Consider the following 22,054-nt stretch of genomic DNA (forward strand, 5'->3'; position numbering starts at 1 on the left):
TTTCTAAAGAAAAGAGTTTTGTCAACAGTACCTCTTGTGAAGTGATTATCTAGAAGGAATTTTGACAAAGTCTCATACCAGGCTCTAGGTGCTTGCTTTAGTCCATAGAGTGCTTTCAACAGATAATACACATAGTCTGGAAAGTTTGGATCTTCAAACCCTGGAGGTTGGCTTACATAAACTTCTTCCTCCAATTCCCCATTTAGAAATGCACTCTTGACATCCATTTGATAGACTTTGAAATTGGCATGGGCTGCATAGGCTAGAAAGATTCTGATGGCCTCAAGTTTGGCAACTGGAGCAAATGTTTCATCAAAATCTATTCCCTCTTGTTGAGAATAGCCTTTAGCAACCAATCTGGCTTTATTCCTTATGACAATGCCATTTTCATCCATCTTGTTTCTGAATACCCATTTTGTGTCAATAGAACTCTTGTTCTTTGGCTTGGGTACCAGCTTTCATACTTTGTTCCTCTTAAATTGGTTTAGCTCCTCTTGCATTGCTAAAATCCAATCTGGATCCAATAGAGCTTCTTCTACTCTCTTAGGTTCCTCTTGTGATAGAAAGCTACTATACAGACATTCATCTTGAGTAGCCCTTCTAGTTTACACTTTAGATGTAGCATCACCAATGATCAGTTCAAAAGGGTGATTCTTGGTCCATTTCCTTTGAGGTGGTAGATTAGCTCTAGATGAGGTTGCCTCAGTATTGTCATGATGTGAGATAGAATGTTGATTGGTTGAAACTCCCCCTGAGTTGCTGATCCTTTGAAAGGAATTGGGAGCTCTATCAACTGATAAAGTAAATTGATTATCCGTTGACAGACTGTGATCAACGGATGCTTCATTATGAACTTCAACGGATGATGCACTTTGTCTTTCAACGGATGCTGCATTGCTTCTTTCAACGGAAGCTGAATTATGATTTTCAACGGATGCAGCATTTTGTGCATTATCCAAAGGCAGATTTTGAATTCTTCTTGAGATGCCTTCTTCATCATTCTCATCTTCACTATCATCACAATATATCTTAATATTGTCAAATTTTAGTCCTTCATGATGTCCCTCATCTGTTAGTCCATCAATATTTTAATCATCAAACACAAGATGCACAGATTCCATGACAATGTTGGTTCTTAGATTGTAGACCCTATATGATTTTCCAGCAGAATAACCAACAAATATTCCTTCATCATCCTTTGCATCAAACTTCCCTTTGTGATCAGATTGATTCCTTAATATGTAACATTTACAACCAAAGACATGCAGAAAGTTTAAAGTTGGTTTTCTTCTCTTGAATAATTGATAGGGAGTCATGCCTTTTGCCTGATTGATTAGAGAAATATTCTGAGTGTAACATGCACAGTTAACAGCCTCAGCCCAAAAGTAAGTTGGGAGTTTTGACTCTTCAAGCATTGTCCTTGCAGCTTCAATTAGTGATCTGTTCTTCCTTTCCACCACACCATTTTGTTGTGGAGTCCTTGGAGTTGAGAACTCATGCATGATCCCATTTTCTTCACAGAACAACTTCATGGTTGAATTCTTGAACTCAGTTCCATTGTCACTCCTAATATTCCTTACTTTAAAATCAGGATAATTGTTAACTTGCTTGATATGATTGATAATGATTTCACTAGCTTCATCCTTTGATCCAAGAAAATAAACCCATGAAAACTTTGAGAAATCATCTACAATCACTAGGCAATATCTTTTCCTTGAAATTGACAATACATTGACTGGTCCAAAGAGATCCATGTGTAGCAGTTGTAATGGTTCATCAATTGCAGATTCAAGCTTCTTACTGAATGATACTTTCTTTTGCTTTCCTTTCTGACAAGCATCACATAGTCCATCCCTTGTGAATTCTACTAGAGGCATTCCTCTAACTAAGTCCTTTTTGACTAGATCATTCATTGTCTTGAAATTCAAATGGGACAGCTTCTTGTGCCATAGCCAACTTTCAACTGAGCTTGCTTTGCTGAGAAGACAAGTGATAGATTCTGCATCTGTAGAGTTGAAGTCAGCTAAGTACACATTCCCTTTTCTAACTCCAGTTAGAACCACTTTATTGTCCTTCTTACTTGTGACAATACAGGCTTCAGAATTGAAGGAAACAGTATTCCCTTTGTCACATAGTTGACTGATGCTCAATAAGTTGTGTTTGGGACCATCAACCAATGCAACTTCATCAATGATAACATTTTCTTTTGAAATCAAGCCATATCCCATAGTGAATTCTTTGTTGTCATCTCCAAAGGTTATGCTAGGGCCAGCTCTCTCCTTAAACTCTGTGAGCAGGGTGAAATCTCCTGTCATGTGTCTTGAACAGCCACTGTCCAAGTACCATAGATTCCTTCTTTTTCCCTGCACACAACAAAATCAATCAAGTTGATTTTGGTATCCAAGTTTCCTTGGGTCCAGCCTTGTTAGTCTTTTTCCTAGACTTCATTCCTCCTGCATCTTTTGACTTAGGTAACTTTGGGTCAACCTTGATCTCAGATGTGGTTGGTTGAAGTGTAGGGTTAGTCACAGAATCATTTAGCACATTTGATTGAATTTGATAAGGCATAGATTGTGCAAACATGTTATTCCACATAGGCATATTGTATGGTATTTGAGGCATACTAAATGCAGTAAAATAAGGATTATTAATATATGGCATGTTTGCAAAATGTGCATGGGGATAACGATGAGACATAACAGGTATGGCATGCAGAGGTGACATAGACATGTTAGGCATGGAGGGATTTGAAGGCATGGGAGCATTTTTAACAGATTTGCAATTATCAGATAGGTGATTAACATTTTTACAATGCACACAGCTTTTTCTAGGAGCATACCTATCAGGTGTGTAATTGTTATGTTTATTAATCCCTACCTTCCCATTTCTTTTAGATTTTCTTTTAGTTTCCTTCTTATCCTCAACCAACTTAAGCCTATTTTTCAGCTGATCCAAAGTCATGTGTCCTATATTCACCTTACTGGCATCTTTGGATGTGCTAGCTCCTTCTTTGACAAAGTTCTTGAAAGTTGAATCATCCTTCTTATTGAGATTTTTATTTTTAAAATTACTTGCCTGTTTTAATTGATGAGCCTTCAACGGATGCTCTTTTTCTTCCTTCAACGGATAACTTTCATCATCCGTTGATTTCACTTCCGTTGACAATCCATCAATTAATTCTAACTCCTTTTTGTTTTTCTTCCAGGCATCCTCATAGAATGATTCAATTCCCTGAACTTTGGCAATCTGAACACTAACATCCCTAGATGTTTTCCAGGCCTTGATTACCTCTTGCTCACTTTCTAACTGTTTAGAAAGAATTTCTACTTTCTTAACAGCTTCTTCTAGTTCACTCTCAACAGTCAAGCATTTAAGTTTAATCTTTTCAAGCTCAATTACCTGATCCTCTAACACAGCATTCCTATCACTTAAAAACACATTATTCTCTTTGATCCTAGTGTTTTCTTTAGCTAGTGATTTAAAGGAAACACGTAAATGATATAATTCATTGGACATATCATTTATGGCTTCATTGCATTCATTTTTAGAAAGCTGAGAGAGATCGGTAGTAATTACCTGGTTGCTTGATGAACTAGTTTCATTTTCATCAGAATTAGCCATCAGGGCTAGGTTGACATATTCTGTATCATCATCTTCATTGACTCCATCTGCTGCCCAATCATCTTGAGTGAGAAAAGCTCTTTCCTTTTGTTTGAGCAAATCAAAATACTTCTTTTTGTAACTCCATCACCCAACACTAAATTTTACACCTTTTTTGTACTATATAGATTATTTTATTATTAAAATACAAAAGTAAGGTTAAAACTAATAAAGTGATAAGATACAAATGAAATAAATTTGTTTTATTAAAGGATTACAAGAACAACATGAGAATATATAAAAACTCTAAAAATTTAGCGTGACACTAAATTTGGTGTAATTTTTTGTATCAAATCAAAATGGCCCAAATTTTAAAATTGGGTTGGAGAGAATTTTTATACTAAAATGATGTAAAAGTGAATATTTAGGGAGTCATGCCTTTTGCCTGATTGATTAGAGAAATATTCTGAGTGTAACATGCACAGTTAACAGCCTCAGCCCAAAAGTAAGTTGGGAGTTTTGACTCTTCAAGCATTGTCCTTGCAGCTTCAATTAGTGATCTGTTCTTCCTTTCCACCACACCATTTTGTTGTGGAGTCCTTGGAGTTGAGAACTCATGCATGATCCCATTTTCTTCACAGAACAACTTCATGGTTGAATTCTTGAACTCAGTTCCATTGTCACTCCTAATATTCCTTACTTTAAAATCAGGATAATTGTTAACTTGCTTGATATGATTGATAATGATTTCACTAGCTTCATCCTTTGATCCAAGAAAATAAACCCATGAAAACTTTGAGAAATCATCTACAATCACTAGGCAATATCTTTTCCTTGAAATTGACAATACATTGACTGGTCCAAAGAGATCCATGTGTAGCAGTTGTAATGGTTCATCAATTGCAGATTCAAGCTTCTTACTGAATGATACTTTCTTTTGCTTTCCTTTCTGACAAGCATCACATAGTCCATCCCTTGTGAATTCTACTAGAGGCATTCCTCTAACTAAGTCCTTTTTGACTAGATCATTCATTGTCTTGAAATTCAAATGGGACAGCTTCTTGTGCCATAGCCAACTTTCAACTGAGCTTGCTTTGCTGAGAAGACAAGTGATAGATTCTGCATCTGTAGAGTTGAAGTCAGCTAAGTACACATTCCCTTTTCTAACTCCAGTTAGAACCACTTTATTGTCCTTCTTACTTGTGACAATACAGGCTTCAGAATTGAAGGAAACAGTATTCCCTTTGTCACATAGTTGACTGATGCTCAATAAGTTGTGTTTGGGACCATCAACCAATGCAACTTCATCAATGATAACATTTTCTTTTGAAATCAAGCCATATCCCATAGTGAATTCTTTGCTGTCATCTCCAAAGGTTATGCTAGGGCCAGCTCTCTCCTTAAACTCTGTGAGCAGGGTGAAATCTCCTGTCATGTGTCTTGAACAGCCACTGTCCAAGTACCATAGATTCCTTCTTTTTCCCTGCACACAACAAAATCAATCAAGTTGATTTTGGTATCCAAGTTTCCTTGGGTCCAGCCTTGTTAGTCTTTTTCCTAGACTTCATTCCTCCTGCATCTTTTGACTTAGGTAACTTTGGGTCAACCTTGATCTCAGATGTGGTTGGTTGAAGTGTAGGGTTAGTCACAGAATCATTTAGCACATTTGATTGAATTTGATAAGGCATAGATTGTGCAAACATGTTATTCCACATAGGCATATTGTATGGTATTTGAGGCATACTAAATGCAGTAAAATAAGGATTATTAATATATGGCATGTTTGCAAAATGTGCATGGGGATAACGATGAGACATAACAGGTATGGCATGCAGAGGTGACATAGACATGTTAGGCATGGAGGGATTTGAAGGCATGGGAGCATTTTTAACAGATTTGCAATTATCAGATAGGTGATTAACATTTTTACAATGCACACAGCTTTTTCTAGGAGCATACCTATCAGGTGTGTAATTGTTATGTTTATTAATCCCTACCTTCCCATTTCTTTTAGATTTTCTTTTAGTTTCCTTCTTATCCTCAACCAACTTAAGCCTATTTTTCAGCTGATCCAAAGTCATGTGTCCTATATTCACCTTACTGGCATCTTTGGATGTGCTAGCTCCTTCTTTGACAAAGTTCTTGAAAGTTGAATCATCCTTCTTATTGAGATTTTTATTTTTAAAATTACTTGCCTGTTTTAATTGATGAGCCTTCAACGGATGCTCTTTTTCTTCCTTCAACGGATAACTTTCATCATCCGTTGATTTCACTTCCGTTGACAATCCATCAATTAATTCTAACTCCTTTTTGTTTTTCTTCCAGGCATCCTCATAGAATGATTCAATTCCCTGAACTTTGGCAATCTGAACACTAACATCCCTAGATGTTTTCCAGGCCTTGATTACCTCTTGCTCACTTTCTAACTGTTTAGAAAGAATTTCTACTTTCTTAACAGCTTCTTCTAGTTCACTCTCAACAGTCAAGCATTTAAGTTTAATCTTTTCAAGCTCAATTACCTGATCCTCTAACACAGCATTCCTATCACTTAAAAACACATTATTCTCTTTGATCCTAGTGTTTTCTTTAGCTAGTGATTTAAAGGAAACACGTAAATGATATAATTCATTGGACATATCATTTATGGCTTCATTGCATTCATTTTTAGAAAGCTGAGAGAGATCGGTAGTAATTACCTGGTTGCTTGATGAACTAGTTTCATTTTCATCAGAATTAGCCATCAGGGCTAGGTTGACATATTCTGTATCATCATCTTCATTGACTCCATCTGCTGCCCAATCATCTTGAGTGAGAAAAGCTCTTTCCTTTTGTTTGAGCAAATCAAAATACTTCTTTTTGTAACTCCATCACCCAACACTAAATTTTACACCTTTTTTGTACTATATAGATTATTTTATTATTAAAATACAAAAGTAAGGTTAAAACTAATAAAGTGATAAGATACAAATGAAATAAATTTGTTTTATTAAAGGATTACAAGAACAACATGAGAATATATAAAAACTCTAAAAATTTAGCGTGACACTAAATTTGGTGTAATTTTTTGTATCAAATCAAAATGCCCAAATTTTAAAATTGGGTTGGAGAGAATTTTTATACTAAAATGATGTAAAAGTGAATATTTAGGGAGTCATGCCTTTTGCCTGATTGATTAGAGAAATATTCTGAGTGTAACATGCACAGTTAACAGCCTCAGCCCAAAAGTAAGTTGGGAGTTTTGACTCTTCAAGCATTGTCCTTGCAGCTTCAATTAGTGATCTGTTCTTCCTTTCCACCACACCATTTTGTTGTGGAGTCCTTGGAGTTGAGAACTCATGCATGATCCCATTTTCTTCACAGAACAACTTCATGGTTGAATTCTTGAACTCAGTTCCATTGTCACTCCTAATATTCCTTACTTTAAAATCAGGATAATTGTTAACTTGCTTGATATGATTGATAATGATTTCACTAGCTTCATCCTTTGATCCAAGAAAATAAACCCATAAAAACTTTGAGAAATCATCTACAATCACTAGGCAATATCTTTTCCTTGAAATTGACAATACATTGACTGGTCCAAAGAGATCCATGTGTAGCAGTTGTAATGGTTCATCAATTGCAGATTCAAGCTTCTTACTGAATGATACTTTCTTTTGCTTTCCTTTCTGACAAGCATCACATAGTCCATCCCTTGTGAATTCTACTAGAGGCATTCCTCTAACTAAGTCCTTTTTGACTAGATCATTCATTGTCTTGAAATTCAAATGGGACAGCTTCTTGTGCCATAGCCAACTTTCAACTGAGCTTGCTTTGCTGAGAAGACAAGTGATAGATTCTGCATCTGTAGAGTTGAAGTCAGCTAAGTACACATTCCCTTTTCTAACTCCAGTTAGAACCACTTTATTGTCCTTCTTACTTGTGACAATACAGGCTTCAGAATTGAAGGAAACAGTATTCCCTTTGTCACATAGTTGACTGATGCTCAATAAGTTGTGTTTGGGACCATCAACCAATGCAACTTCATCAATGATAACATTTTCTTTTGAAATCAAGCCATATCCCATAGTGAATTCTTTGCTGTCATCTCCAAAGGTTATGCTAGGGCCAGCTCTCTCCTTAAACTCTGTGAGCAGGGTGAAATCTCCTGTCATGTGTCTTGAACAGCCACTGTCCAAGTACCATAGATTCCTTCTTTTTCCCTGCACACAACAAAATCAATCAAGTTGATTTTGGTATCCAAGTTTCCTTGGGTCCAGCCTTGTTAGTCTTTTTCCTAGACTTCATTCCTCCTGCATCTTTTGACTTAGGTAACTTTGGGTCAACCTTGATCTCAGATGTGGTTGGTTGAAGTGTAGGGTTAGTCACAGAATCATTTAGCACATTTGATTGAATTTGATAAGGCATAGATTGTGCAAACATGTTATTCCACATAGGCATATTGTATGGTATTTGAGGCATACTAAATACAGTAAAATAAGGATTATTAATATATGGCATGTTTGCAAAATGTGCATGGGGATAACGATGAGACATAACAGGTATGGCATGCAGAGGTGACATAGACATGTTAGGCATGGAGGGATTTGAAGGCATGGGAGCATTTTTAACAGATTTGCAATTATCAGATAGGTGATTAACATTTTTACAATGCACACAGCTTTTTCTAGGAGCATACCTATCAGGTGTGTAATTGTTATGTTTATTAATCCCTACCTTCCCATTTCTTTTAGATTTTCTTTTAGTTTCCTTCTTATCCTCAACCAACTGAAGCCTATTTTTCAGCTGATCCAAAGTCATGTGTCCTATATTCACCTTACTGGCATCTTTGGATGTGCTAGCTCCTTCTTTGACAAAGTTCTTGAAAGTTGAATCATCCTTCTTATTGAGATTTTTATTTTTAAAATTACTTGCCTGTTTTAATTGATGAGCCTTCAACGGATGCTCTTTTTCTTCCTTCAACGGATAACTTTCATCATCCGTTGATTTCACTTCCGTTGACAATCCATCAATTAATTCTAACTCCTTTTTGTTTTTCTTCCAGGCATCCTCATAGAATGATTTAATTCCCTGAACTTTGGCAATCTGAACACTAACATCCCTAGATGTTTTCCAGGCCTTGATTACCTCTTGCTCACTTTCTAACTGTTTAGAAAGAATTTCTACTTTCTTAACAGCTTCTTCTAGTTCACTCTCAACAGTCAAGCATTTAAGTTTAATCTTTTCAAGCTCAATTACCTGATCCTCTAACACAGCATTCCTATCACTTAAAAACACATTATTCTCTTTGATCCTAGTGTTTTCTTTAGCTAGTGATTTAAAGGAAACACGTAAATGATATAATTCATTGGACATATCATTTATGGCTTCATTGCATTCATTTTTAGAAAGCTGAGAGAGATCGGTAGTAATTACCTGGTTGCTTGATGAACTAGTTTCATTTTCATCAGAATTAGCCATCAGGGCTAGGTTGACATATTCTGTATCATCATCTTCATTGACTCCATCTGCTGCCCAATCATCTTGAGTGAGAAAAGCTCTTTTCTTTTGTTTGAGCAAATCAAAATACTTCTTTTTGTAATCAACTTGCTCAAATTTCATCTTATCAGAGGTTGGCTTCCTACACTCACTTGCAAAGTGTCAACTAATGCCACAGTTATAACATTTGAACTTGGATTTGTCCACCATGTTTTTGTTTGGCTTAGTGAATTTTGTATTTTTCCTGAACTTCATCTTTGCAAACCTCCTGGACAGAAAATCCAGATGTTCATCAACATCATCAGAGTGATCCTGACTGGAATTGTTTTCATCCTCAGCTACTTGCTCTTTACCCTTGCTTGATTCTGATTTGCTTATGCCAATTTTGAGACTTGGCATTATCTTCTCCTCATTCCTGGCTTCAACCTTCCCACTGTCAGCTACAAGTGCAACTGATCCTCCTTTTCTCTTCCCTTTTTTCAACTGCTCATCTTGCTCCATCTCAAGTTCATATGTCTTCAAAATTCCATATAATCTTTCAAATGTGAAGTCCTTATAATCTTGAGAATTTCTTAGAGAAACAGTCATAGGCTTCCATTCCTTTGGTAGAGACCTTAGAAATTTTAAATTGGAGTCCTTGACTTGGTACATTCTACCATACAGCTTCAATTCATTCAATAGTTTCTGAAATCTGTTGAAGGTATCATTCAATTATTCTCCTTCTTTAAAATGAAAATATTCATATTGTTGAATGAGAAGCTGCATTTTGTTTTCTCTAACTTGCTCAGTGCCTTCACAGATAAGCTGCACAGTATCCCAAATTTCCTTAGCAGTTTGGCTGTTAATGACATTGTCAAACATATCTTCATCTAGGCCATTAAACAGAATGTTCATGGCTTTCTTGTCCTTGTGAACCTCTTCAATATCTTCAACAGTTCATTCTGCTTTTGGCTTGAGAATAGACTGTCCAACAGCAACTGTTGCAGTAGCAGCTGTGGCCACCTTGTGAGGGATGTGAGGACCATTTTCAATGCAGTTGATGTAGCTTTCATCTTGAGAGAGAAGATGTAAATGCATCTTCACTTTCCAGTGATGATAGTTATCTCTTTCCAAGATTGGAATCTTTACACCAATATCCTTCTTACTCATGATGTTAGCAGAATAGATCTTTAAACTCTTTGTATGTTAAGAGCTAGCTCTGATACCAATTGTTATTCCCAGTGGACTAACAATGAGATTTACAGAAGGGGGGTTGAATGTAAATCTTAAAACTTTTTCAAGTTTTGAGTAGTTTCTAAGGCTAAGTGTTTTAGTGAGCAAATGTGTGTGAATGGCTGGAAGCTAATACAGACAGATATATATTCAAACACAAATGTAAAGAACACAAAGAACTTAAAAACTTTTCTGGTGGATTTGTTGTCCCACCAGAGATGTGTTATTTCAGAAAATCTGTGATTCAAAAAATTAAATCACAGCTGCTTCCTAGTACAAACTAGATGATTTTCTCTCTGGATTTTTCTAAACAGCTCTGGAAAATTCACACCTAATTACTAGCTGCTACTTGGTTTATATATCACCAAGTTTACAAGTGAAGACAAAACTGTAAAATACAATTAAAAAGGCTCTCCACATGTTTCTTCTTCATTTCTCTATCCAATGCAATTTAGGCTTAGATGTTAATCTTTGAATACTTCCTTGTTTGCACCAGAATGGAAATGCTGCATTTTCTTGATTCCTCCTAGAGGCTTCCACATTCCAGTTTGTCTCTGTCAACACATGTGCCTCTGTCAGCTTATGAATTGTCACTATCAACTGCTAATGAACTAAGCATCCGTTGAAGCTTTCATCCGTTGATGCCTTATCCGTTGAGGTTTTATCCATTGAGGCTTTATCCGTTGAAGCATTATCAGTTGAAGTCTTTATCCGTTGAAGCACTTATCCGTTGATGGATATTATCCGTTGAAGCTCTAGAGACATCCGTTGAAGCTTTGTTTCTTATTCGTTGAAGGTCTTCAATATTAGTTGATACTTCTTCACTTATACAAAATTACAAGGCATGAAATATTTACAATTAGCCCTCCTATTTGCATATCCACTAGCAGTCAACATGACTGATAATTTCCTACAACATCTAAGAATTACAACTTGAATCCAGAGAATGAAATGTGCTACAATACTAAACTTATTGCTAAGTAAAGCTACTCCTTCAACGGATAGCCAATTTGGTCTTATCCGTTGAGGCTACAAACACTAGATTTCTACTTAAGTGTTTTGTATAACTTATCATCAAACTAATACACATATTCCTAATAACTACAGTTATAGCATTTGACATTGTTATAATCTCCTCTATCAGACTTTCCTCCCATGCCCTCAGATCTTCTGAAATTCTTTTTATCAGAACTTGTGCCTTTCCTGGAAAATTTCTTTCCCTTCCTGAACTTCCTGTATGCAATCTTTGTGATCCCTTTCACCATAAGAGCACACAGCTTCATCATCTCCTCATCAGCATCAGTCTCAGGCAAGCTTTCAGAATCTGAGTCATTATCACTTTCAGAACTTGATGACTCAGTATCAGACTTTGTGAAAAGAGCTTTACCCTTGTCTTTCCTTGAGGTAGCTGCTTTGGGGGATTCTTCTTCAGCCTTAAGAGCAACTGTCCTTGACTTTCCTCCTTTTCTCTTGCTTCTTTTTTCCATCTCAAGTTCATGAGTCTTGAGCATTCCATAAATTTCATCAAGAGTTATTTCATCAAGATTGTAGTTGTCTCTTATTGTTGTTGCCTTCAAATCCCAGCATTCAGGAAGAGCTAACAGGAATTTAAGGTTTGAATCTTCAAGATCATACTCCTTATCAACCAATGACAAATCATTCAAGAGTTTGACAAATCTATCATATAAATCAGTCAATGACTCATTAGTCTTTGAGTCAAAGTGTTCATACTCTTGAGTGAGTATTGTCTTCCTGTTCTTCTTAATTGTATCAGTTCCCTGACACCTTGTTTCCAGAGCATCCCATATCTCCTTAGCAGTCTTGCAGTTAATTACCCTGTTTGACATTACATTATCAATGGCACTATGCAGTAAGTGTCGTACCTTAGCATCCTTAGCAATTGATGTTATATCTTCAGCAGTATAATCACTCTTCTCCTTTGGTACGGTCTTTGCTGCTTCACCTGCAACTGCAACTGCGAGCTTGGTTGGTTTGTGAGGCCCTTCCTTGATTCTATCAAGATATTCTGGATCTGTTGCTTCGAGGAACATGGTCATCCTCACCTTCCATATGGGATATTCAGATGGTCTCAGTATGGGAACTCTGATGGTCTCATACCGACTTTGAATTTGTGTCTTTGGTGGTTCTTCATTTTTGGTAGGCTTAGTTGGAGTTTCTGTGTCAGACATGATTATGTTTGGATCTTTAACTGTATGTGCGTTAACAGATAGGCTCTGATACCACTTGTTAGGTCACACACACTTTAGAGGGGGTGAATACAGTGTAAAATACAATCAAATCGAACTTTTAATATTTCAAGTAACAGAAAACAAACTTTATTGAAACAATAAACTCTGTTACAGTATGGAACTGTTACCTCTCAGTGATGAACAAATATCACGAGAGCTGATCACGAGAGCTGCTAGGGTTACAATGAATAATCTTCTCGAATATGATCACGCTTTTAGTGTAAATCCTATGTCTGTGTTTATATACTACACAGTTACAAGATAATCGCTAATTGATATGAAATATAATTCTGCTTCCTAAAATATATCAATCAGATATCTTTTCTTCCAAGTATTCTATTCTTCATAAAATTCCTTCTCCATGCATATCTCTTCTTATGTTTATCTCGATCTTCTTTCCTTTAATCAGCTACTGTCCTTATCTGAACGTCCTTCAGCACTTAAGTTCTGATATCCATCTTTTGATGATTATCTCCTGATAATATAAGTACTGATATCCTTAAGTCCTGACTTCCAGTAAGTACTGATTTATCCTGTTTAAGTAAGATCTGAAAACTAAACATAAATCATATTAGCCATGACATTATCAAATATATCTAACATTATCTCGTCATTTATTTATATTGTTGAGAAAGCAGAAGACTGACAACATATTATTTTGGCATTTAAATCACATTTTCTCAGTTTTCAACTGTTTTTTTAAAAATTAAAATTTCAGAAAATTTAAAAAAAACGATAAATAGAAAATTGGAAAAAATTTCCACACCCTTAGTGTCTAACAATATTCCATGAGCCTGTGCAAAGGCCTGAACTGTAATCCGCGAAATAAAACAAATATTATTTGTATTCGAATCCGATAATTATGAATGCAAATATAAATATAGCCAAATTCGTATTGGAATTATTAGTATGAAGGTCGGGACATCTCGAACCCATAATTGTAAAATAGTGTAAAAGTTATAGTGTCAAAATTAAATCATTTATAAAAATTAACTCCAATTCATTTACACTATTTTACACTAAATGTCTAAATAAGAATATGATATTCTTATTTTTTTTCAAAAACTAATAGATTGTTGGGATATGATATTAATGGGATATGGTGGTAATTAATTTTTTTAAGAAAGACATTGGCATAATTATGAATTACATCAAATTGGTGTAAAAATTATATTAAATATATATTTGACACCAAACTTTTTGAGTATGAGTTGGTTTTACACCAAAATTTACATTCTTTAATTTTACTATTATATTATTGAAAATGTTAAAGACCCAAATATTGTTACAAAAATTTGTCCCGCAAATAATAATTTTTTCATAATAATGAGATCCGCGTGCATTCATATGCTCTCCCGAATTAAATTTCAACATTTATATGTCACGTTATTTTGTAATTATTTTGATACAAATTTTGGCTTAAATAGTATTACTATTATACTGTAGTGTTGAGTGGGACTTTTGACAGAATGTTGAGTAAATGCACGAAAAAGTAAAGAAACAATCAAAAATTCCTTTTATTGATGATTTTTTAAACAAGTTCAAAACAAATTAGAGTATGGCAATCTAAATAGCAAAGCACGGTTGACAAATTTAAATTGAGTTATTAAATGTTCGGATTTACAAAATTCTCAATAAAAATGTACCTAAATTAAAAAAGATACATGTATATTTTTAGAATAGATGTAACGAGGCATCTTAAAAGTTTAATATTTTTATAGTTGAATATATATTATAAAATAAATGATAAAAATAATATGATATTTACTTTAAACCGTGTGATCCTCTTTAAAAATGATAATAAAAATATTTAGGTAATATATATGTTGTATAGAGACCCTAAACATTTGAGACAAATTTACATATTAAAATAGCTATATTTTTTGAATTTATTGATTATCATATAGGGTAAAAAATCGTTAGTATACCTGGATGTTATATACTACCACCTCATGTTTTAATTGATTATTGACTTTCAGCATAAAAAAAAGGAGTAATGCATTTTCTTTCTACCTTGAAAGAATAGCTAGGTAGAGCTGGTCTGTCTTTCATTCTTGAAGATATGTAAAAAGATAAGTACTTTAATTTATGGGCTATCCACCATTACATTATGTTGATCGGAAAGGACCCCTCCTATCACATTGTTTTTTATTGACTCGCTTCTTTTGAATACATGAATGAATCCAATCACTTGTGTTATCATGCAAAATGCTTGTCCTCCATATTCTTTTCAGAAAGCATGTGTATGTTAAAGACTTTAATAAGTTTATGAAATAAGTGCAAGTATTGTATGCTGTGAATGTAAGCTACTTTTGCAGTGTAACAATTTGCATAAAAGACTAGCAAATTATTCTACAGAATCATCCTTGGTGTTATGTTATGTTAAACAACTTTATGTAAAGGAAGAATATATATTAGCAAGTGGAGATTCATGGCACACTATCCACGGTGAAACATGCCCAACTATAATATTAATAATCGCATTCTACCGCAGCAATGAGAACCTGGTTACAGCAATGAAACATTAGTTGTAGAAAAGAGAGGTAACAGAAGAAGCAAGATTGATACAAAGTGGCTTATGCTTTGCCCACTTAACCCTATAGGTCTATAGCTCAAATGGTGACAAAGATGCTCTTCAATCAGTAAGGTTCTGATGTTTGTTTCTCTGTGAATAACATAGACAACTTTTAGTGGTCCATCCACAAATAACATCACAATCAGTTTTTTATATTCAGAATCAGAAACCCACTTTGACACTAAAGGAAGCACCTTTAGAATCAGGGTCCTTTAGCTATTCAGCCTCCATATTCTTGCTTCTAAAGACAGTGATAGTAAAGAGGAAAGAAACAGATATCTTGAAAGATATAGAATTAGTTCCCTAGTTGCTCAATTAAAGATTTAGATGCTAAACGAGTAAACCAAACCAAACGTATTCAGTATGTCAAGATAGTGATGCTGTTAATGCGAGTATTCCTTGAGTTAGGAAGTAGGTAATTTATTAATGGAGATTATCAAATACTTACAATAAGCAGAAAAACAAAGTTGACATGAGATAGATTCTATTTATCACTACTTTCTTAGATGGAACAAAGCGAGTAAGTTGTTATGCTCAGATAGGCTCTCAATACTTTTGGAGAGTATAGATGCTATGATACTTTTAAGTGGAATCCTCATCATGATTCATATTGGTTCTTTGGAGGCTTTGTTACATTCTCTGTATCTTTAACTTTATTTGAAGACTTGAAAGAACTGATTTTGCATGGATCTGCCTCCATTAGTAACTGGACAACCTCATCCATAGTCGGACGGAGGGCAGGAGCCTTGCTTGTACAACGAACAGCAATCCGAAGTACCTTGATGATTTCGTCCTTGAATGACCCTGATAATTGTTTATCTAAAACATCCATCACCCCTTCTTTTGTCTCTACCTTGCTTGACACCCAATATATGATATTCTTGTTGTCTCCAAACTCTGCCTCCACGGGCTTCTTCCCAGTTATCAGTTCCATTAGGACAACACCGAAACTGTAGACATCACACTTGGTGGTTGCTTTGGAAGAGTACGCATACTCTAACATAGTGCAAATTAAAACCAAAGAAACTTTAGCATAAACATTTATGTAATAAATTAGGTTATAATAGTAAAAAGGTTGTTATGCAACAATGCAACTTTTGGTACTAGGCCGCAAAGTCACCTTACCTTGACATGTCTGAAGAGCTTTCTGAAAGATTTTAGATGTCTTTAACAAAAATAACATAACGTGGAACATTTCTACACTAAATTCTGTTTTATTTAGCTTATTTAAAATAATTTGTTTCTCTGAAGGTTAGTTTCATAGATGTTTGCAAGTGAAATGCATAAGATTTACTTAACTCTAGCTTGCCAAATAACATACTGGACATATGCAAGTATCCCATATATTGGAAATATGAATTTAAATTAGATCAAGAATTTTTACCTGGGGCCAAATACCCATAAGTTCCAGCAATTACAGTTGTGGTGGAGTCTTTCCCTCCTTGTGCGCGCAGAACTTTGGCAATACCAAAGTCTGCAACCTTGGCGTGGTTGTTGACATCAAGTAATATGTTGGTCGACTTGATGTCTCTGTGAATTATCGGTGGCATTAGATCGTGGTGTAAGTAGGCCAAGCCCTGTGCAACGCCAAGTGCAATTTGATGGCGAGTTGGCCAATCCAATAGGATTTTCCCTCTGTGAAGTGAATCCCAAAGGTTTCCATTTGGCATGTACTCATAAACTAACAAGTTTGATTCCACACTTGAATAATAGCAGTACAACTTGACAATGTTCTTATGTCTTATGCTGCCTAGTGTTTCAACTTCAGTTTTCAATTCCTTGTTAATAATTACCTGGTCATCTGACGAAGGATCTTTTGTTGCTTGACGCCAGAGCCGCTTGACAGCTATAATTTCCCCATTGCTCAACTCGATTTTATAAACTGTACCTGATCCCCCACGATCAATTATGTTCTTGTCAACCATTGCTTCCATAATTTCATAGTGATCAAAGCTTATTCGATGGAAGCTTTTGACATCATATGAGAAGTTGGAAGAAGAGAAGCTGTCTTCGTGTTTTTTTACTGCTCTTTCTTTACTAAACCAGCGCTTTAGGAACAACAGGCCTCCAATGATAATGATCCCCACTGAAATCCCAATTACCCAGGTGTAGTTCAGCCTTTTGCGGTTATATGTCTGTGGACATGTGGTAAACTTTGTGCCTGATGAACTTAGATAATTAGGAACGCAGAGAGATGGATTGCCTGAGAAACTTTCCAACTGTCCTCCTTCTATGAATGGCTTGGGAATGGCGCCGCAAAGCAGATTGTTTGAAAAGTTGATAGAGTTAGGAAGCAAGTCAGAGAGGCTTTCAGGGATGCTACCCTCTAAAAAATTGCTGGAAAGATCAAGCACATTAAGAGATTTTAACGACGAGAGGGTTTCGGGAATTGAAGAACTGAGCTTGTTTCTTTGCAAAACCAGTGAATTTAGCCGTTTCAGGTTGCTAATTTCAGAAGGTATTGGACCAGACAAAAGGTTATTGCTAAGATCAATTTTTACCAGATTTACAGCCTGTGAGATTTCGGGAGGGAGAATACCTGATATCATGTTTCTGGTTAGGAGCAGTTCAGACAAGTTCTTAGCATTTCCGATTGTTTTTGCCAGTGAACCACTTAAGTTATTGTAACCCAAGTCGATGATTGAAACCCGGGGAAGACCTAATATACCTTCTGGTATGGAACCTTCTAAACGGTTTTGACTGACACGAAAGCGCAGAAGAGATGGACAGCTTCCATAACTTTCTGGAAGTCTTCCTGAAAACATGTTATCCAGCGCACAAAAGTATAACAGCATACCTCCTTTGCAGGTATCAGCTGGCAGTTCCCCTGATAACTGATTTTCAGACAAATCAAAAGCAATCATAGGAGAGAACTTCCCTAGATTTTTCGGAACTTGTCCTGTCAGTGAATTGTCATAAAGAGATAATATATGCAAAGTTGTTGAATTTGCAATCACTTCAGGGATGCTTCCTGTAAGGCTATTGTTGTAAAGTTGCAGGACCTTAAGCTTTGGAAGGCTGCATATAAAACTTGGAACTTCTCCAGTCAAAAAATTAACAGAAATGTCAAAATCTTTGAGCTCCGTTAAATTTCCAAGTTCCTCAGGTATTTCTCCAACAAGTTGGTTATAATAAAGCTCCAGCAACTGCAGGTTTTTGAGCAAACCAAGTTCTGCTGGAATTTTACCTGTGAACAAATTTCCACTCATCTCAAGATCAATAAGAGATGTCATGTTCCCTATAAACGCTGGAATTCGACCTTGAACTTTGCATGTTGATATTACCATGTTCTTGAGTTTTGTCAGCTTGGTGAAGCTTTCAGGCAGTTGCCATGGATCAAAACCGCCATTTTCATTGAAATTCAGCACCTCAAGATTGGTGAGGTTGGTGACAGACAAAGGGAATTCTCCTGTGAAGTGATTATATGATAAATCAAGTGTCTTCAAGGATCCGAGCCGAGACAAGTCTGGTAGAGTTCCAGTTAGATATGATGTGCTCATGTTCAGCTCCTCAAGGAAAGAGCAATTGGTGATGCTGTATGGAAATCTTCCAGGTAGGTGGTTGTGTCCCAGGCGAAGAATACGCAATTCAGGAAGGTAAGTGCATACATCTTCTGGAAAACTACCAGACAGTGACCAACCAGAGACATCGATCTTTACCACAGAACCATGATTGTTGCATTCAAAGCCTGCATTTTTGCAAATTGGTTTTGATCCATTCACATCCCAACCAGACACCAAATTCCCCGAAAGAGACTTTTTCATGAGGCTCAAGAATTGACTTTGATCATCACTTGAGGCACCTTCGAGTCCTGAGGATGATAAAGAAAGTAGCAAAGCAATAAGAGAGAAAAGATATAGAGCCATTCGAGAGGATAGATAGAGATATATTTAATTTATTTTTAGGAGAGGGGGTTGTTTAATTTGGTTGTTGCAAATGAGTTGAAGAAGAGAAGAGATATATAAATGGCATCAATGATGGGATCATTGAGTGCACTAGTAACGAAAATTGTGAATGATGATAGAAAGAGGTCGTGCAATAGTGTACTCTGATAGAGTTGCAGATATGCATATCCTTTGGTAAAGCAACTTTAATTTTATACCCCACTCAAACTTGTAGAGAATAACATCAATATACAACTTTTATACTAAGTAAATATATATTACATTTCTTGTCCTAAAAAAACCTGCTCTCAATATCTGGACCCCTTGGAATAAATGGCTTTAAACAGCATTTTGTTTGCAGGAATGTTGAATTCAGCAGAGCTAATTATTATATTCTACAAGAGCGTTGCATAAGCCAGACCCTATACTTCCGAGTGAGATATACCGAGTATGTTTGTTTTGGTTTGATTTGGTTTAGCGCAGGGCATAAACTAGTATAAAATTTCTGTGCTGTGTTGCATGGATGTATTTTTCGAAAATAATAGTCTTGGGTCCCCAACTTATTCTGCGTTTTGTTGTAGCTTCTCTGCATCCATTAACTTGCTCTCATCTAGTATTTCTTTATTCAGTTTCCACCTTTCGGGTTCATGTCCCTGTTAATAGGCATGCCATTCGCCTCTGAACATAGCTTCTCAACTTCTTTTTTTAAGTTTCAATGTTAGTAAACGGATACGCGAGGATTTAAGTAACAATCTAGTGCACTAGATCAGAGTAGTCTTTTTTTAAGTGTCAAAAGTGTAAAACCAGAGGGTGTCTTGATAATATTATATTAATCCATTCACTTGACATTCTTGCGGCAAAGTGTCCAAGTGGTTTGTGTACATCCTGTACTAGCTGTACGGAATTTCATAGTTTTTTATGTGCTTGGCGCTATATGCTGGGTACATAACAAGATCTGTCACTTTAAAAAGTGAATTACCTATTTATCACTGTTTAGATCATATCATATAAGGGAGAAGCCTCCTGAAGAAAAAGAAATGTTCATTTAGTATAAATATTGAATGTCATAATTATCGTATACGAAGATGAATAAGATTTCGAACCCATAGCTCTGTGTGCATTGCAATATTTATGCATATGTTGTATAAGGTTACTCAACCAGTGATACATACTGTAAAGCGCACAGTGATACATAAAAAAAAACAATGCATATATTGTTACGGATGTTTGGCTCAAGACCTGGATGCCTCAGAAAAGAAACATAGAGCCTTGGCCCAACACCTCTTTGCTAAAAGATTCAACTTTTATAACTAAGGTTCAACATGTTATTGCTAACAGATTAACAATTAAACTCCTACAGGGCTGTGCAAGTTTATGGTTCGTGCTGCAGCTGGGAGCTTGGATTCTGTTTTGTTTCCATGTACTGCAGTTTGGAGCTCGGGTTTATTGGCTTTTGAGTGATGTCTCGTGCAACTTTATGTTTCGTGATGCAGCTCGGAGTTCAGATTTTGATTTGTGAGGTTCGTTTGTTATTCCTACAATTCTAGTTAACCAAGTTACGGTTGGTGTTGCAGCTTGGAGCTCGAATACAATTGGGTTCTGAGTCTTCTGACTGAGGATTCAAATGTCCGTGCAGTGTCTTAACGAATTTAATTATTTACTAATAAATTTCTGGTTCCTGGTCAGCTCGAAACTCGGATTGATCAGTTTAGGACTTCAGGTGCTGTTTCAGCGGTTCATTTAGTATTTTTCAAATTTTTAATGTATTTGAGAGTCATCTATGTTTTCAAACTTTCGATGTATTTGAGAGTCATTTATACATATTTTATCAAATCTTGAACTTTTTTGGTTCGGATTATTATACAAGTGCTGAGTGCAGTATTTTCTTTTTAAAACTTGCAAGTGCAGATTTTCATAACATTTTTAATTTTAATTTTTAATAATTTGTAAATTCTCGTCTGGAAACTAAATTCAGTAGAGAATAATATGTATGCAGTGTATTACACATTTACACCGCATCCAGAACTTAATGAATCAATATCTTATACCTCAATCCCTTCAATCTGTAAATTATGGAAACATCCTGGCACATTTACAAACTTTAGGAAGTTCAGTCACTAAATCAAAAGGTTCAAAAACTGGAGGGACTGAAACTGATATTTTAATATTTTGGGGCTACGAGAGCATCTCCAACCCAATACACTATTTTGGTGTAAAAACTTCAACCCAATACACTATTTTGGTATAATTTTTACACCAAAATAGTGTAATAATTAGACTATTCTCAAATTCAACTCCAACACCCAACACTAAATTTTACACCTTTTTTGTACTATATAGATTATTTTATTATTAAAATACAAAAGTAAGGTTAAAACTAATAAAGTGATAAGATACAAATGAAATAAATTTGTTTTATTAAAGGATTACAAGAACAACATGAGAATATATAAAAACTCTAAAAATTTAGCGTGACACTAAATTTGGTGTAATTTTTTGTATCAAATCAAAATGGCCCAAATTTTAAAATTGGGTTGGAGAGAATTTTTATACTAAAATGATGTAAAAGTGAATATTTAGAGTTGGGTCGTACATGGTATAATATAACCGAAAGTTTGTGCACTAAGCTGTAGCTTAACACGTTAATTAGACTGTTACAAACTTTGGGCTTTTGACTTGGGCTTTGTTTGACTGCATGATAAAGAAGCTTCACAAACAAACTAGTGTTCATGGTGAGATTTTTTGTTTGAAACAGTAAAAAGTATAGTATTTCGAGAGGAAGGGCCCGGGACTCGGGGTTGTTCTTTGAAAGGGACAAAGGGTTAAATGTGAGGAAATCTAGTTAAGCTTGGGATAATTTCCCGAGCTTAGTTCACAATGTAAGTATTAAAGATACACAGTTTCTCAACTTGGGCTTCCAGAATTGGTTGAAAAAAAAGGCCTCAATGTCATTTTTTTTATTCAAATGGTTCTTCGTGTCATTTTTTAAATATGGTTCTAAATGTCACTCCAAAACGGAGTTTTGTTTGAAATTTTTGTTATTAATAAAAAACGCA

At 35.5% G+C, this 22,054-nt stretch overlaps 1 protein-coding gene across 1 annotated transcript; it reads right to left on the reverse strand.

Annotated features, from left to right (window-relative positions):
- Positions 1-15,513: 15,513 nt before the first annotated feature.
- Positions 15,514-19,149, reverse strand: LOC141720889 (receptor protein-tyrosine kinase CEPR1). The gene is made up of 2 exons (XM_074523566.1): positions 16,499-19,149; positions 15,514-16,110 (listed from the first exon to the last, which is right to left on the reverse strand). The coding sequence occupies exons 1-2, from the start codon at positions 18,978-18,980 to the stop codon at positions 15,713-15,715; spliced, it is 2,880 nt and encodes a 959-aa protein (XP_074379667.1). The 5' UTR covers positions 18,981-19,149; the 3' UTR covers positions 15,514-15,712.
- Positions 19,150-22,054: the final 2,905 nt, after the last annotated feature.

Source organism: Apium graveolens, chromosome 4 (genome assembly GCF_009905375.1).
Source record: "Apium graveolens cultivar Ventura chromosome 4, ASM990537v1, whole genome shotgun sequence".
Lineage (NCBI taxonomy): Eukaryota > Viridiplantae > Streptophyta > Magnoliopsida > Apiales > Apiaceae > Apium > Apium graveolens.